We start from the raw sequence: 17,556 nt of genomic DNA, 5'->3' as shown, positions 1-17,556 counted from the left end.
CTTTAGATAGTAATAGGGAAGTCGCTTGGTAAACGTTGTTACAAAGGACATCTTGTTTCAAGGATTATCAAGACGCGTGAGAAATTAAGGAAACTGAACATGAATTAGCTCAAATACGGAGAGTTGTCTTTGTTGAGTTAAATTGTGCTGGAAAAGAAGTTGAGAGTGACGGCATATGGTGAAGGAAATTAGATTGGAAGGATTGGATTCTTTGAGTGGTGGATGGCTTCATGAAGGTCCGTTGTTCATCTACCTTCGTTCAGATCAGGCTGTGCAATTCTTGTACCGATATAGTTCATTGTTCATCACCGTCCCAACAGTCGACGAGGTTGCATGTCTGTTTACACTCAATGCGGGTTCCGGATACTGCCTACATACAGTCCGAGGTAAAGAACTTAGGTAGATGCCGGTATTCTCTACTGCTGATGGGCAAAGGATGGTAAGGTTATCCACGTAAAGTGAAGGTTATCTGTTGGATATTATTTCGCTCAACCTTATTCATAAGAGATAAGTTCAAGGTGTTCTTTTATGTGTAAAGATGCATGAGCAGCATTTCGACTTGTAGATATTAATGCAGTATTTCTGTATGTGGGTTTCCGGATGGATGGGAAAATCATTAAGGTACACTGTGTTTAAGACTGGACCAAGGATGCTTCCTCGCAATAAGCCCGCGTGGAGGAGTGTAGAAAATCGAATGCCGTTCCTCACTCTAAAGTAGCGATCTGAAAGAATGATGAATCTGTTAGTATGTGAAGGAAAGGAAGTGTTCCTGATGGAACTAAATCGAAATATTAAATATTAGCTCCTGGGATTTTTTTTTTTTAACGCTCCCACACTTTTTTAAACTAAGGAGACTTCAAATTGAATTTTTTTGGGCGGGGTGAGGGAAAAACATTTTTCAATTTTGGCACAATTGCAAAACGTTTCTAACGTAGTTAGTATGAAAACTACAATGCATTTACTACACCAACAATAGGACTTCTCCATCAAAATAAATTCTCGATGCGATTTTAGTTTCAAATGATGTTGTTCAATGTCTAAAATCAGTGACATTAGGGATAGTACAATAATCAGTGAAATAAAGGATGTGCAAGATCAGAGATTTGTTGATAACAGAGGCGGTAACAGATGAAAGATGTTTTTGGTAATGAAAATGTTATTCCTTCAGTTAGAGGTAGATGATGTAGATGAAGGCGTCAATAATTCACTTTCTCTTATTCTACTATTTATTGTTGATTAATGCTAATGAATAAATAGAATAATTTGGTATACCAAAAAAAAGAAAAAAAGTGGTTCATTGAAGCGGTTTCATTTGAATTAACTAAAAAGTCAACTTTATTCCAGTTTCTAGCAGTGCTGGTGATACTGCAGCTCGCAGCAATCCAAGGAGGTTCAGCACAAAGTCCACCAAGTGCCGGTGGAGGACCAAGCGCAAGCCCAAGTGCAGGAGATGTGCCGCCGCCCTTGATCAATGCAGACATTTTGGCTAAAATACAACAGGGTGTTATATCTCTTTACCAGACAGGCAACAATACAGTTACCCAAATCATGGAGTAAGAGACAATCCTACCTCCTTTAATAGCTAATTTAGAAACAACTTCTTTCTTGAATTTTATTGAAATCAAAATGATTAAATAAATTTTAAGTCATTAATTTTGATTAAGCACCGGTGGAGGACCAAGTGCAAGTGCAGGAGATGTGCCGCCGCCCTTGATCAATGCAGACGCTGCAGTCAATTATCAAGGTGGTGTTGCAGCTCTTTACCAGACAGGCAGCAATGAAGTGATCCAAATCATGAAGTAAGTGACAATTCTGCCTCCTTTGAAGGAAATGAAATTAATAGCTAATTTAGAAACAACTTCTTTCTTGAATTTTATTGAAATCAAAATGATTAAATAAATTTTAAGTCATTAATTTTGATTAAGCACCGGTGGAGGACCAAGTGCAAGTGCAGGAGATGTGCCTCCGCCCTTGATCAACGCAGACGCTGCAGTCAATTTTCAAGGTGGTGTTCTGAGCCTTGGTCAGGAGGGCGACAATACAGTTACACAATTGATGTAATCAGAACCCAAATTTGCTTTATATAGTGTGAGGTTAAATTAATATTTTTCTTTTAAAATTATTTCTTTAATTCTATGTAAATAAATAATATTTAGTAAAAAGATGGCTGTTAATATTATTTCAAAATTTGTATATTACTTGCCAAAATAAAGAATTTCTAATGTACAGAAATACTTTTGGAAGGGGCAGAGCTATTACATGCTGGGAATAAGGGTTGGAAACCTGCAGCTAGAAGAGAAAGTTAGAGAAGGACATGCTTAATTCTTACTGTAGGAAATGGAAAGAGGCAGACTGGGTTAGGATGGCAATCCTAGGCTGGAGAGGAGTTGCACGGGTGAGGAAAACACATCCATTTCCAAACGTAAAAGGCCTCACAATGGTTTTCTCCAATGATCGTAATGCTAATAGACAGAGAGAGGGTGGAAGTAAAAATCGAGCAATTTTTGTAGCTCTCGGCACGCATAATGTTCAAGCCAGCTGACCACCACAGCCCATTAAATAAGGAAAGTGAACATTTTTCTTCAAAATTGAGCTCATCTTATCATTTTTTTTGCCATATATTTTCTTTTTTCCTTAATAAGCTTAGATAGCCTAGAATATAAAATGTTATTAAGAAGTATTGACCTATTTAGCCGCATATTATTTCCAATTTAATGATTAAGGTAGCTAGATAAAAGCAATAAATAATTTTAGGTTCTACAATATAAGGCCGTTCCCTATATTTATACAATATAAATATAGGGAAAGTCATTTCCAAATTTCACTCAAATAAAAAACAGTAGTCCTCAAAGAGTAAATAATGAAGTCGCAAATTTTTGTAAGTAAAATTCGGATTATTTTAATCTTTTTGGACAAGTTTTTGTCGCTTTTAACATTTTATCTTTATTTTAATATGTTTAGTTTATTACTTTCCTTTACTATAGTTAAAAGAAAATTCTGAAAAGCGCGTCATTTTTCCTGCATTAGTTTATTTTTCATCAGGAAATGTTCTAATAGTCAACTAGGATTATTCAAAGCATGAATTAGATTTACAAAACACATTCCGGCGCCCTCATTGCTAAGATGTATTGTGGGTTTAGTGCGTTCGATTCCCGGTTTAGGTCTTGGATTTTATTTAATGTTTCATTATAAGAATTTATTAGTACAGTATATTTTGCTAATCATCGGCGACCACGACATCTTTGTATGTTTTGTTTATGTTTCTGTGATCAATTATAGATGTCGCGAAAGTCATTTCTTCGAGTGTTAATCACAGATGTACCTTTTTATGAGAGCAATTCTTGTTATCCACTCTGACCTTGGCCAGTCCTACTGTATTAAATTCCATTCTAAACTTTCCGTCCATCATAATCCGCCACTTGTACTGCATATCCTCCTTGTAGACAAACGACGCCCTCGCGATCACCTGGTCAAACAATAATCAAGGCATCCTTCGAATTCAATTCATTCGGCAATTTAAATTGACCGACTAATGATGGTCATCATTTGATTTTTATTTACTTTTTGCACATAGCATATTTACTTGTTGCGTCACTGTAAGACGCAGTTTCGAGTACATTCATAAAGAAAGGGAAGCATAGTTTTCGTTTTTCCCTGAACCCACAGGCTTTATTAAACCGATTAACTACTTCTTCAGAGATCATTCACCCTTTTTGGGCTTAACTTAACCGTTAGCTCCACCAGAAATTTTGGGTGCGTCAAGATTGTTGTTGAGTGTTAACTTATGACTGATTGACAATCTTTCTTCAGTACAAATGAACATTGAAGAATTCCAGAATAATTGGAAACTAAATCTATTATGTATAGTTTTTAAAAAAAAGTTCGACTGTCAACGATTGTTAGATAAAAAATTAACGGTTGTAGAAGATTAACACTTCTTGAAGGAAAGTCATACTTAGCCTGTCTATTACTTTTGATTTTTTTATTTTATTTTAAGTAGGCTTTAACGAGGCTTAAAAAGCATTAACGTGGCTGTTTTTTTTTTTTCGCAGAGTGGCTTCATTTCAGTTAGTAAGAAAAGACTGTTACTTCTAAACCAAAACCCACCTGGACGTACGGTATCGAACTGTGGGGTTCAAAGAAACGCTCCAATCTTCAGAGAATTCAATCTCTTCAGTCCAAAATTCTCCTCACTATTGCCGTAAACGCTCCATTTTACATTTCAAATCTAACCATCCCCACAGATCTAGAAATTCCGTTTGTAAGTCCTGATCGCTCGAACCCACCTATAAAAAACTTTCATCAGAACTTACAGTCTATTTGCCATCTTGTCACATTCCAGATCATTCTTCTTAGCAATTAAAACGCCAGTGTCCTAGCGATTTTCTCTCTTCTGAAAAGAGTAGTTAACTCTCACGAGAAGATTTCTTATTCTTTGCTGATCATTAGTTAACTTGAATACTTTTATTTCAGTTTCTAGCAGTGCTGGTGATACTGCAGCTCGCTGCAATCCAAGGAGGTTCAGCACAAAATGCCAGTGGATCACCAAGCGTAGGCGGAGGAGATGTGCCGCCGCCTTTAATCAATGCAGACATTCTGGCTAAAATACAAGCAGGTGTTGTATCTCTGCTACAGAAAGGCGACAATAATGTTACGCAAATCATGCAATGAGACAAATTTTGCCACTTGTCCACTTCCAAGAGAATGGAATTTATTTATTTCAGTTATTCATGAATTAATAAATTAATTAATTAATAAAAGTATTTCATTTGGTAAAAAAAAGAAAAATGAAAAGAGTTTTTTTTTTATTTCTAGATTTATCATTTACAAAGTCTATTTATTACGTTATTTTGAACTATTACGGAGGGTGCAATTGAATGTTTAAAAAAAGTACTCTGTCTATACTCAAATTATCATCTGTGGGTGATGTCGCCCAACTGGAGCTCAGCGTATTTTTTTTATTTATTTTTAATTTAAGTCACATCATTTGGCGCAATTTCAACAATCAGCATTTCAACCATCACAATTTCATCAATTTCAATGCACTGCCGGTCTTCGGTAAGTGATCTCTCATAATGGACAACACTAGCCATCACCGGCCAAGTGCTCCTAGGGAAGGAAAATTTAATTCCTCCGCAAGGGAATCCAATGTGCTAGTCACATATCCTTCTTATCCCTTTCTTATTAAACGTAATGATTCAGGAAGTGGCAGGATTTCCCCCCCACACACACAAAAAAATCTCACAGAATAGAAAAATTCCTTGAAGTGGTATTTTCAATTTAAATTTTGAATACCATACAATATCGTACATTATTAAGAAATAGGATTTTAGGAAGAATAGTGCACACACAATGGGCACTCACTTCGCGGTTGTAAAAATCTTTAATAAAAGTAATAAGAGTAATCAATTAATAAATAAAAATAAAGAAATGCTATAAATTTAATAGTAATTGAACAGAAAAGAACATTAGTTTTTTTCCCTAACGATTGAATGGTAACGTTTTTGTAGTTAATGAAACAGGATAAACGTTTTCTAAAAAGGTTCTCCTATACTAGACTACAACCGAAGTCTGTAACCTCTACCCAAGATTTGGATTGCCCCGTTTTACAAAACAACAATCCAACTAAAGGCTGTCTGTCAAGTTTGTGCAGATCTTTACAAAGAATGTTTTGGATATCCTTAGACGATGTCAAATCAATTCCTCTTAGCATCTAGCAATAAGTACTTTTATCTTATCGCAGCAGTCCGTATCTCAAGGATCTAGGTCCTCATCATTTTCATCACATAAGTAAATCCTCCCTCATAAATCTCCTCTCATGAAGAAAATCAAACAGACAATCAAAATAAACCATTAAAAAGACTAACGCCATACTTTTTACTAATCCATTTTTTTTTTACAGACAAATTAATAATTAATAATTGGTCTAACCACCTCAAGATTCTCGGCTTAACTTTGGACTACAAACTGATCTTCTCTACTCACGTTCAGGAGAAACTGACTACAAGACTAATTATTATAAAAATACAACTTATTTAACCGTTGCTCCTACCGGCAAACACCCTAAGCTAGTTAACAGTTCCTTATTTTTCCTTCGTTTACGCAATGAAAGAAAAGATAAATGTCTAACCCCAGTTGTAACATTTACAAACGCCTTTATAGTAGTCGTCCTTACAAGATAACACCCTTTTACTCGGTAAAACAGCTCACAGTTCCAGATTGTTCCTTTGTTATTCTTATTGAAAGAATAAGTAAATACTGTTGATTTACTGCTGGCCTCCATAGCCTTTGTTTTTATTGGAAAACTTCCTTTTTCACCCAACTAGCTTTCAGTTTCTTGTTTTCCTTGCGTGGTTTGCGATGAAAGAAAATAAAAATTCCTCCCCTAGTTGTAACACTTACTATTGGCCTATTTAACCGCTGTCTTTACCGAAAAACACCCTAAAGCAGCTCATATTTCCTCAATTTTCCCTTGTTTTCGAAATAACAGAAAGGAAAAAGGTCTACTCTATTTGTAACAATTGGTAAGAATTCCTTATCGGCAAACAAATAGTTTCTCGCCAAACTAGCTCACTGTTCTTTCGTTTATCGGAATGAAAGAAAAGATAAAGTCTACCCTAGTTGTAACATTTACTACTAGCCTATTTTAATCGACGACCTTACCGGAAAACACTTTTTATCTCGCAGAAACAGCTCACAGTTTCTAATTGTTCCTTTGTTATTCTCAAGTATTGTACATTTTTTTAAGTGAATGATTCATTAATCCAGCAGAAAGAAGAGAATAAAGCCAAATCGATGATGAAATGATGACTGAATTTGGCATTAGTCTTTTCTGCCTTCCTTCTTTATTCTCTTTGTAAGAAAGAAAAAGTACTCTAGTTGTAATATTTAATGTTGTCCAGGATAGCCATGGTTTTTACAAAGGGAAAACACCATTTTTCTGGCCAAAACAGCACATAGTTCCTTATTTTTCCAACGTTTTTCGCTATGAAAGAATAGAAAAAGGTCTAGCCCAGTTGATACATTTACTGCTGGCCTACTTAGACGTCGTCTTTATTTGAAAACTCCCTTTTTTCGCTAAACTAGTTTACAGTTTCTAATTTTTATATTAATATACTTATTAATAATTTGTTTTTTATTACTACAAATTCACTTGGAATTCTCTTAAAGTGAAACTAAACAATGATTTTTTTTCTCTCTTAATAGATTTAAGGAATCAAGTTTTAATTTTTTTTTTTTTAGTGAATACAATCAGTATAACAAGTTAAAAGGAAGTTGTTGGCATCATTTTCGTGTACTTCCTGCCTGCTAAGGTGAAAAATAAAGCACTATTGGTAACCATAATTAGAAAGGAAATTGCACAATTTTTAGTTGTTTATATTTAACTGACATAAGTAGTTAATTAAAATTATTTTTCTAGTAAAATATCTAATAATAAATTAACCTAGTTTTTATAAAAATATCTTTCTAGATATGCTAACTAGTTCTATTTGGTGTTTGGCAACCGGTTGTCAAAACGTAATCATTGATGGCCATATTTCAGGTATGCTGTTTGGAAAATACATTTTAATTAAGCTCTTTTTTCCTTGTCCTAATTAGTCTTATTCCTTAGACAAAAGTGGTTTAGCCATTTCTACAAGAAACTTTGTGCTGATGTGGTTATATTATCACCCTCATTAAACTTGTAGGGATATCACAGCCTTGTGAATCATTCTTGCTAAAAAACACTAGAAAATGCTTAAAGCGTCTTAATCAGTTTTCGTCACGTACTTTTCAGCATACAAGGAAGTCAAGGAAACTAGAATAGATCCGTCAAGAATGCAGTATATATGACTTCAGAATGTTGGTCATATTTTAAACATTTTAAGCTGTACCTTCCTGTAATCTCTCTCATCCGGTTTCTCTCTTTTTCTCACCCTCTCGCACCTCTCTCTCTCTCTCGCCAATAAGTTACTCAGAGCTTTTAGTAGAAAACAGGACGATGCTCTTCGAAGTATAATATAATAATGAAACAGTTCAAAAGTCTAATTAAAAGAAACACCAAAAAACTAAATACATGCCTAACTGCTGACTTTGCAGCCTAACCTATTCTAAATCTTGGAATGAATTACGGAAATTTACATCAAATTTCGTTCAAAGATTTACTTCCGAATTTAATCTGCGTTAAAAATTAATAAATACTTGGCCACCATCATTAACAGAATTATTGAATGTGGATCTTTCATAATTGGTTCTTGTGGGAACATAATTTTTTTTCGGAATTTTCAGGAAATCTGTGGATTTGGTTTGTTTGTCTGTCTTCCCCCTGCATGGGAGAAATTGGGGCTCCTGAGACTCCTGCCTAAAATGTTAAACTAAAATGTTTTGTTTTCCAATTTCAATATAATATATATAATAATATAATCATCAATTTAAACTTCATTTTATGATAATTTATAATCATATAATTAACAGGTGTTTCTAATAATAAATCTGCTGTCTACGCACTTACCTATGTTAAACGTGCAAGGTGGTCTATTAAGTCCAGACAATAACAATGACAGTTCTAAATTAATGGAGGCGGAAGGAACTGAAGAGGGGCTTCTTAGTGGAGCTGAAGAAGAAGAGGAAGCAGAAGGTGTAGAAGGAGAAGAAGAAGAGGAGAAGGAGGAGGAGGAAGAAGAAGTTGATGAATGTGATGGTTTACTCACCAACCTTTTATCAACAGTCACGAATTTAGTAGGGCAAATCGGACCCATTCAATTATTATCCAAAGGTGATATCAACAGTGAGCAGAAAATAGATAAGAAGGGGAAACAATCAGGTAAATAATATAGACATCAGTATATTAGAATAAAATGATACCATAATAATCACGCACCACGTAGTTCTAATCTTTTTTATTTCGCGTACAATTTCGACACTTATAATGACAGACAAACACAATGAGGGTTATCTTAAGCTAACTGAATTTTAAATATGAGGCTGCGTTTACCGCTGAAATGGATGTATTCCGCCTGGAATGATGCTAATCTGACTTCCGTTCTTCCGTTGTCATGCGGTGTATAGCTCAAATTGTGCTTGTCTAAACCTAGTTATTTTGAAGTAGTTTATGCATCCAAATCTAACGAATAGTCATTCACCGAAAGCGATTGTAGAAAATTTACCGAGACGCACCTTACTATGACGTACTTCCTACAAAGTACTTGCCCATGTGCTAACTGCAAAAAGACTCACTGGCTGAGGGGCTAGGCCCTTGCTGACTATAAACCGTTTTAACTTCGGTCCATGGAGGGGGGGAAAAAAGGGTTGTTTTCATAGAAAAAAAGAAATATTTTTGTGTCTGCGCAAATGTGATGTACAGATTTTGAATTCAAGTTACATCTTAGTGTTTGTTCAAAAATGATTAAAATTAATTCCTTTTATGAGTCCATTGCTGTCCTTATTTTCTTCTGGGGCCCCTATGGAGCTGATAAGAACAGATACTACACTTTGATCTTGGCCAAAAGGCCGAGAAGCGAAGTCGCCACGGTAGCCGAGCGGATAGAGGCGAGACCTGTAAAGCTAATATGTACTCGTATTGTGGTACTGGGTAGAATTTCAGGTCTAGGTCTTGGAGTTTATTTAATGGTTAATACGTAAGAAATTTACAGTAAAGTATGTTTGCTAGTTGCCTCCGTCCACGGCACCTAATTGGTAGTTGGACGTAAAGTCTGCCTGAAAAAATAGGCAATTACTTTACTTTAATATCCTTATTTTAAACAAAAACCTAGTAGCCCGGGTATGCGAACTTTTAGTTCACATTGGAGGCGTTCTAACGTCTTCATCAATAGTCGGCAGAACATATGGGAGCTTGACATTTCTTCCAACCCCTTCATTCGCCCTCTCAAAATCATTTGACGATATCTTGCATCCAATTGTTTTTCTTAATTCGTTTCACATAATTTATCATAATTTTGATCTAGTCTACATTTCCGGTATTCCTCTCTAAGGAAATAGGTCTTCCTATTTTTGGGTCATTTTCAAGGTTATTTATGCGCAGTAACTATTTTCAATTACCACATTCTGAACTTCTGTGGACCCATTTACGCATCTAATACTGCTTTCCCCTTCTTACAAGACCACCTCGCATGTAACGATATCCACTTTCGAGTTACTGGCGACGATATTCAAAGTGCGGGCAAGATAACCCGAAACTACTGGCATAGTTCCAACCCTAACTAGTAGTTATTAGAATATATAATTCAGTTCTAGTGTTTTTAAAATTCGCTCATCACTTATATTACAGGAAAAAGTGGCAGCAAAACCTCTTCAGGAAAAGGAAAGCAAGAACATTATGGACTGATTACTGACCTACTAAATTCGGTCAGTAACCTGCTTGCCCAAGTAGGGCCCCTTCAACTGCTCTCCGAAGGCGACGTGCATAGCCAACAGTCTATAGAACTAGATGAAGAATAAGAAAGAATAGAAACTAATCGTTATGAATGTTAACTGTTATTTTTGCTAAAATTCAACGAATATTATAAAAATTCAATAGTTTTGTTTGTAGTAAGAAAAAAAAAAGAAAGAGTAATGAGATTATAAGTAGCAATGTAATTGCAGCAAAGACGCTGTTGCAGAGTAATTATACAAGTGATGTACCAGTTTATTATACATATTTTTGCGGACTACGTTTCATACTGCCTCATCTAATTGAATTACGCAATTGATGATAAAATCCAATTAGGTGTAAAATGTAGAAAACAAACTGTTATTAAGTTATGTGATAAAACTAGCAAAATGTTATCAATTTCCTTATTACTTTTAAGTAGCACCTTAGTTATGTAAAGGAAAAAATGTAAATTTACTCCAATTACTTTCACCCAATTATACATACTTAATTTCATACTATATCACCTTTGTATTACTTTACTTAGACCTTATAAATGATGACCAATTGATTACCAGCTGCAAGTTTCATTATTAAAACTGTCCGGTAGGACAGTTGTATAAGGGTTGATCATCAAAAACTGCACGAAAAAGCGTAACGTTGAAAAACACCCAACTTTGACAATTTTTTTCTCTTTTTCTATCAAAGATAAAATTCCCAAATTTTCTTTAAAATAAAGGGCAAATCCTCCTTTATAACTGTAATTTTTTTGCAACAACCCAGATCTTATAGGTTTCGAGAAAAAAGTTGCCGAAAATGAGCAAAAACGGCTTTTTCAAAAAATGTTCTTGTTCTTGTTCTTGTTGTTGTTGTTGTTCTTGTTACCTTTTTTGTAAACAACGTAGCGCCTAAACGCGTGAACCGATTTTCATGAATGAGGTGTCATTCGATTCGGAATTTTATGTAGATGTGCCTTTTGGGGGTCTCCACGCTGTACATCGAATAGGAGAGGAGTTAGCCCCCTTTATGTAAGGCCCCCTCCAAAATTATTGTTACTAATTACTCTGAAAATCTTGGCCCGATTTTGAAAAAAATTGGTAGGATGATAGAGTTAGGGCTCCTCTACGTAACATTAAAGCGGCGATCAGCTCTTACACTTGTTAAGGGAAAGTATAGCAATCGTTTCAAATTATCGACACGAGAACCGATTGTCATGAATGAAGTGTCATTCGAATCGAAATTTTGTACAGATTTGCACTTTAAAAGTCTGAACGCTGTGCCTCATAAGGAGGGGAGTTTGCCCCACCCAAGTAAGGCCCTTTCTAAAACTATTATTACCAATATTTCCATAACGCTTAGTCCGATTTTGATAAAATTCAGCTCGAATAAGTTGTTAAAGCTCCTCTACTTGGCTGTGAAGTGCCATCAAGCTCTTGCACCTACTAAGAGGAAATTCTGCAATCGTTTAAATTATCTATGAGTGAACCGATTTAAATCAATGAATTGTCGTTCGATTAAAAAATCTTTGCCTCTTTGCCTAGAAGTACTGCAATCGCAGTTTATTTTTCTTACTTCTCTTAAAAGGAAGTACTGAAAACGCAGTTTAATTTTGCTATTTACGTACAAATTCCTTCCTATGTTATTCAAAATGCTTTTTCAAAAAAAAATTGTTATTGAGCATGGTTTGGGGGACCGCAACTATAATCATTCTTTAAAAAGATCTCTCCAGTGGTAGTTACGGTTCCGACTTAACACCTTATCAGGTTATAATGATAGAATTGCTTATTCCAAATTTAAAAAAATCTGTAAAGCAGATATGTAACTTTGCAAAATGGACAAAAAGAAAATCTACCCAAAAGGTACAAAAATCTCCTCAACAAAAACTTACAGTTTAAAATGTTAAGTATAAGGGTTGATTAAACGCCAAAAGGTACACAAATCAGCAAGTACCCAACTTCATTAATTCATTAATATTTACGTAATTTTACTGCATTAATATTCATTAATATTTTTTAGAATTTATTAGATGTCACAGACCCTTATGCTAGCCACTTCATTTATAATATTTTTTTCTTATAATTCTGATAAATCATATATACGTACATGCATGTTAAAGTAGAAAAATACAAAGTTAGAGTCGGCTACTGTCTTGAATTCGTCTTACCGAAATATTCGTGAGCACAAATAACTCACAGTTATTTTTAATTTTTTATAACGTTTTTCTTTTTAACCTGTAATTAACAGTTTGATTATTATAAATAACTAGATATTACAGTCAATCTACAGTGCTACTTGAACATATATTTTGTAGACGAAAATGGCCAGCATAAGGGTCTGTGACTTCTAATAAATTCTAAAAAATATTAATGAATATTAATGCAGTAAAATTACGTAAATATTAATGAATTAATGAAGTTGGGTACTTGCTGATTTGTGTACCTTTTGGCGTTTAATCAACCCTTATACTTAACATTTTAAACTGTAAGTTTTTGTTAAGGAGTCAGTCATAGCAAGAGAAAGTAATTATGGGCTGTCGTAAAGCGTGAAGCAAATGATGCACAAACCGCATACGCTTGGCTTTAAAATCAAGAATAACTTGAACAGAAATTGTTTAAAAGTCTTACGCAGGTCTACTGCATTTGGTTGTAGTAAGTGACATACAGTTATCAGCTCTACAAATGAGAGAGATTTCTACATTTGGATTGCAATAGTACTAGGAAAGGTATGGCGAACAAGTCGTTCGCGGAGTGATAATGATCGTAGCTGACTCGAGGCGATAAGGTTATTGATGATTCCTCATCATTATCTCTGCCTGGATGAACCCCAAATTATGATCCCTTCTTATTAATGATAGGTTTGTAAAGTAAAATATAAATCTGTTTTTGTTTTTTTTGTAGTTACTTCTCAATTAAAAATTCTAAAATATTATTAATAATATATTTATACCCTTTCCCCCATTATTCAATGTTTGTATGTATTAAATATCAAAATTATAATAAGTTGATCGCGACCAATTTTTCAGCGAAATTCGATCCTTTATATTCAGAAGTTGGTCATCCCTGCTCTAAGTCATCGGTTAAATTTGGATGGCACACTCGTCCCCACTTCAACACTCACCTGTTGCACCCACCCGCGATAACTGTTTTAATCGCGCACGCGTGAATACGCTGCCTGAATTCGAACACAAGGTAAGCCAAATTGATTTATAGTTTTATGAAACTACCTTATTTGGAGAAGATGCTTTGTTTGAAATTGAGATAAGCGACTTTGGTAGACTTTTCTAAAACAAATAAGTCGAAACTCCTATTTTCTTGATGACTGATGGATAGGATTTGAACAGCTAAGAGCCATTCGGCCAGTCACAGGATGTGCTGAGGAAGTGCTATATTCAGTTAGAGGTACTTTCCCGATTTAGTCCGGTGGTCTCTGTTCGGTTGGGGATTTCTAATTGACAGCAGTTTTATGGCCGTAATTGCTTTCTTGGAGACCTGGTCAGCAGCACTTTAGTTCCTAAAGTACAACTTAAGAAAAATGCAATGATTAATTAATTCATTGAGTGAAGTGTAGAAGAATTCCCTTTCTTTAAAAAATTTAAGTACATATGTTAAGGACATTAAAAATTCCAATTAACTAAAAAGAAAAGACCTTTTAAATTCTGATAATTATTTTCATTAAAGGTAATTGAACGCTTTCCATTTACAGCCGATACCATAACTTTGTTAAAGCAATATGAAGTCCATTTTAATGGTAAGTTTAATTTAATTCTTATTATTTCATTGCTTTCTCACACTATTTAAGTCCACACTTAAAAAAAAAAAAGTGTTTAAATGGTAAGTCCACAAAAGTGCTGTTTGAAATACGGACTTTGTGATGTTGAATCAGCAATACTTTGATTGATGGGCAAAAGCCCTTAAATAAATTCCTTCGCCTGTTTCTAATCGATAGTTTTGGACCATTGGGCCTCGAATTCCTTAAGAACGGACTTAGGCTTGTAACAGAAGGGTCCCGGTAGAATGAGAGGTTTGCCAGGCCATTCTCACATTCCACTATTCCCCTATTCCTCTGTCTGTTCGTTCCCCAATTACCGAATGATAGCCGAGCGGTTTAGAAGAGAAGCTCGCGAAGATGTATTGCAATTCTGGGTTTGGATTTCGTATTTTATTTAATGTTATAATGAACATTTTTTTCTAAAATACGTTTGCTATCCGCCTCCACTAGGAGCGGTAATTGGTCATAAAGCCCGCCATAAAGGTCATAAAAAATAGGCATTTCTTTACGATATTAACAAAAAAAAATAAATAAATAAAATCTTCAAGGAGTCAAACTTTTTTTTATTTTTTGAAGGAATAAAACATAATCTTTTAATCTGTTATATACCACCACGCAACAACGCCTTGTTTTACAAAGTTTGGGTTATGGAACTAAATTTATCGTTATTTTTATTTATTTTTTTAAAATCTGTTTTCCATCAATAAATTTGTGTTGAATTTGTTTCTCTGTTTTGACCAAAAACAATTTCTTAGTCAATATTTTTAACAAGTAAATATTATCTTTTGCCAACAGTATTCGCTGATTTTACCAACTACATTGTTGATGATTGCTTTTATCAATACAATCAATGGAACCGATGTGACCATATTGATGAGCAGAAATGGACCAGTTACCTTAAATATTCATAGAAACAAGCTAAGCAGCGTCAATGGTTCTGGGGATGCGAATCAATTAGATTCGGACATAAGTGCTGAAATGTTTAATAACAATCAATATAAAAGAAAATAAATTCTTCAGAGCTTCTTACAGCTCGCTTCCGGTGGTGAAAGACAAGGTTGTCTGTGACAAGAGAACACTGTCTGAAGGCCGGTAGTGCACTGAAAAAGGTTTCTGGGTCATGGGACCTCAGCTTTGGAAGTGCTTTTTAAATTAAAGAAAAGAAAAGTGAATAATTTATAATAAAAATTATGAATATATTTTTTATTGATTCATTTATTTTTATCAATATCCATTATAACGCCTTAAAATATCATCAGATTGATATAAAGTTCTTCAACGCTATACTAAGGCGCCACATTAGCCAGGAGAGGCGAGACCAGCAAAGCAGTCAATTCCCGGTCTTTACCTTTAACTGTTAATATGAGAAATTTATAGTAAAGTATGTTTGCTAGTCACTTCTGTCTACGACACCTAATTTGGAAGTTGGACATAAAGCACGCCTAAAAAAATAGACATCACTTTACTTTACTTTGCTTTACTAGGTTAGTGAAAGTGTTCCGAACGTGTCAATTTCAACAAAAAAATATCCATTGAAAGGTCCCTTAAGTCAGAAAAAAGTGGTTTTCAGAAATTAGTCAAGCTGAGAAAACGGAAAATCGCAGATGGTTCAAATTTGAATTTTTCTCGAAAGCTGGTAAAAAGCTCAGCCAACCGAAAGTGCCACTTTTGTTGAATCAATTTATTCAGTTCAGTTGGATTTCACTCGAAAAACCTCACCAATGATTCAATCGTCTTATGCTCACAGTATTTGTTGATTTATAAGCTTTATAATGTAAAACATTTTCCTTCTTCTATTTCTTCAATAGTATGTCAAATCCAATAAGAAGTCAATACTAAGATTTATTGTAGTTCAATTCCCGGTCTTTACCTTTAATGGTTAATATGAGAAATTTATAGTAGAGTAAGTTTGTTAGTCGCCTCCGTCTACGATACCTAATAACAGAAAAATATTTTTTGAACAATCGTAACTCTACACGATTTTCTCCGATACAATATCTTGATTATAATAAAAAGATAATTGACTTTCTCTTTTGTTTTTGTACTTAACGCTTGTCAACATCTGAGATAATTGGCCTCCGGAGCTTTTTCCCGCGCACTACAGGTCTCCGTAACAGACAACACTGTCCTACACACCGAACAGTCAGCTGTAAGAAGCTCCTAGGAAACGAAAATCTAAGGGCTACAGCAGCTGGATTCGAACTCGGGATCTCCACCTTGGAATCCAGTATCAGCTAATCCACCCCCTCCCTAAAATTGACTTTAATGTTATATTGTGTTCACTTCAATAAATTTATATTCTGAAAGAAACTCTATCGTCAAATAATTTATTGCTATCTAATTTTTAAGATTTTTTGGGGGGGTAAAAAAAGTCTCATTTTCTTTCATTTTTTGCCTCGAAATGAATCGACTTTTAAAAAAGAAAAAGTAGCCTTGGCCTTGTTTGTGTTTAAGTATGCAAAAGAGAATTAGGCCAAGGTTTTAAAACTATCCATTTTGAACATTTTTAATTAAAGAAAAATTGTTACCTTATTCCATAATGAACAAAATTGAGCTCTAGTATAACTAAAATTCGGGTCGTACCATTAACACGATATCTAACTTTTAATAATTATGAAGTCTACTTCTGTGGTAAGTTATTCAGAATATTTTTTTTTTTTTTTTTTTTCTTGCGTTTCCAATAATCTTATTTATCATTTTATTAATACCCATTTTCATTTTGTGTCATCAGTGTGCATCATTCATATTGTCGATAATCGTGGCTGTACATTTTCTTGATAATAAAATTGAAGTCAAAGGTACCACTATAATTAGAAGCAAAAGTTCTCTAGATGTTCACAAAATATCCAACCATATTCTTACTTATGACGGAAGTCCAACGATATTACAGCTTGTACCAAGTGCAGATGTTTTTGCAGGCAATGGCAATACTTTTAAGAAAAACAATTAATATTGAGAACATGTTAAACTTAATTGCGTAATATTAAATATAATGTGTACACATATATACATACATATACATTTTTTTTTGGTCCAACCATTTATAATCATTAATATTAAAAAACAACAAAAAAATTAAAGAGAAAATCTTGCATCCGCTTCAATAATAATAAAACAAAGCTTCATGCTTCTTCTTGCCTATTTTTAACTTCCAATACCAAATTAGGTGTCGAGGACGGAGGCGACTAGCGAACATACTTTACGATAAATTTCTCACATTAACCACTAAATAAAATCCAAGGCATAGACCTGGGGGAATCGAAGCCATTATCACAATATTATCTTAACTTTGCGGGCCTCGTTAATGCTTTAAGGCCAAAAAGAGAATGCAGATTCTTGAACAATAATAGATCATTTATTAATAACCATGTCCAAGCGAAATCTGGTGACAAGATGGTTATAGTTACATTATATATATTGAACGGATTATCATCTTATTA

The 17,556-nt window shown here is 34.3% G+C and overlaps 1 protein-coding gene and 1 pseudogene across 2 annotated transcripts; one reads left to right on the top strand and one right to left on the bottom strand.

The window, feature by feature from the left end:
• Nucleotides 1-1,664: 1,664 nt before the first annotated feature.
• On the top strand, nt 1,665-10,858 carry LOC141451223 (uncharacterized). Of its 2 annotated transcripts, XM_074122442.1 has the most exons (6): nt 1,665-1,799; nt 1,926-2,088; nt 2,230-2,723; nt 4,474-4,615; nt 8,455-8,803; nt 10,268-10,858. In XM_074122442.1, the coding sequence occupies exons 4-6, from the start codon at nt 4,586-4,588 to the stop codon at nt 10,435-10,437; spliced, it is 549 nt and encodes a 182-aa protein (XP_073978543.1). In that variant the 5' UTR covers nt 1,665-1,799; nt 1,926-2,088; nt 2,230-2,723; nt 4,474-4,585; the 3' UTR covers nt 10,438-10,858. The 2 variants fall into 2 exon arrangements, with proteins under 2 accessions (XP_073978543.1, XP_073978553.1); XM_074122452.1 differs by lacking the exons at nt 1,665-1,799; nt 1,926-2,088; nt 2,230-2,723 and adding an exon at nt 2,756-2,878.
• Nucleotides 9,286-9,501, bottom strand: LOC141446412 (U2 spliceosomal RNA; annotated as a pseudogene).
• Nucleotides 10,859-17,556: the final 6,698 nt, after the last annotated feature.

The sequence above is a fragment of the Rhodnius prolixus genome, unplaced genomic scaffold (assembly GCF_049639745.1).
Source record: "Rhodnius prolixus isolate KJV_2025 unplaced genomic scaffold, Rpr scaffold_1, whole genome shotgun sequence".
In the NCBI taxonomy this organism is placed as follows: Eukaryota; Metazoa; Arthropoda; class Insecta; order Hemiptera; family Reduviidae; genus Rhodnius; species Rhodnius prolixus.
The sequence above is the reverse complement of the archived record's forward strand: the minus strand, read 5'-3'. Positions and strand labels throughout refer to the sequence as shown.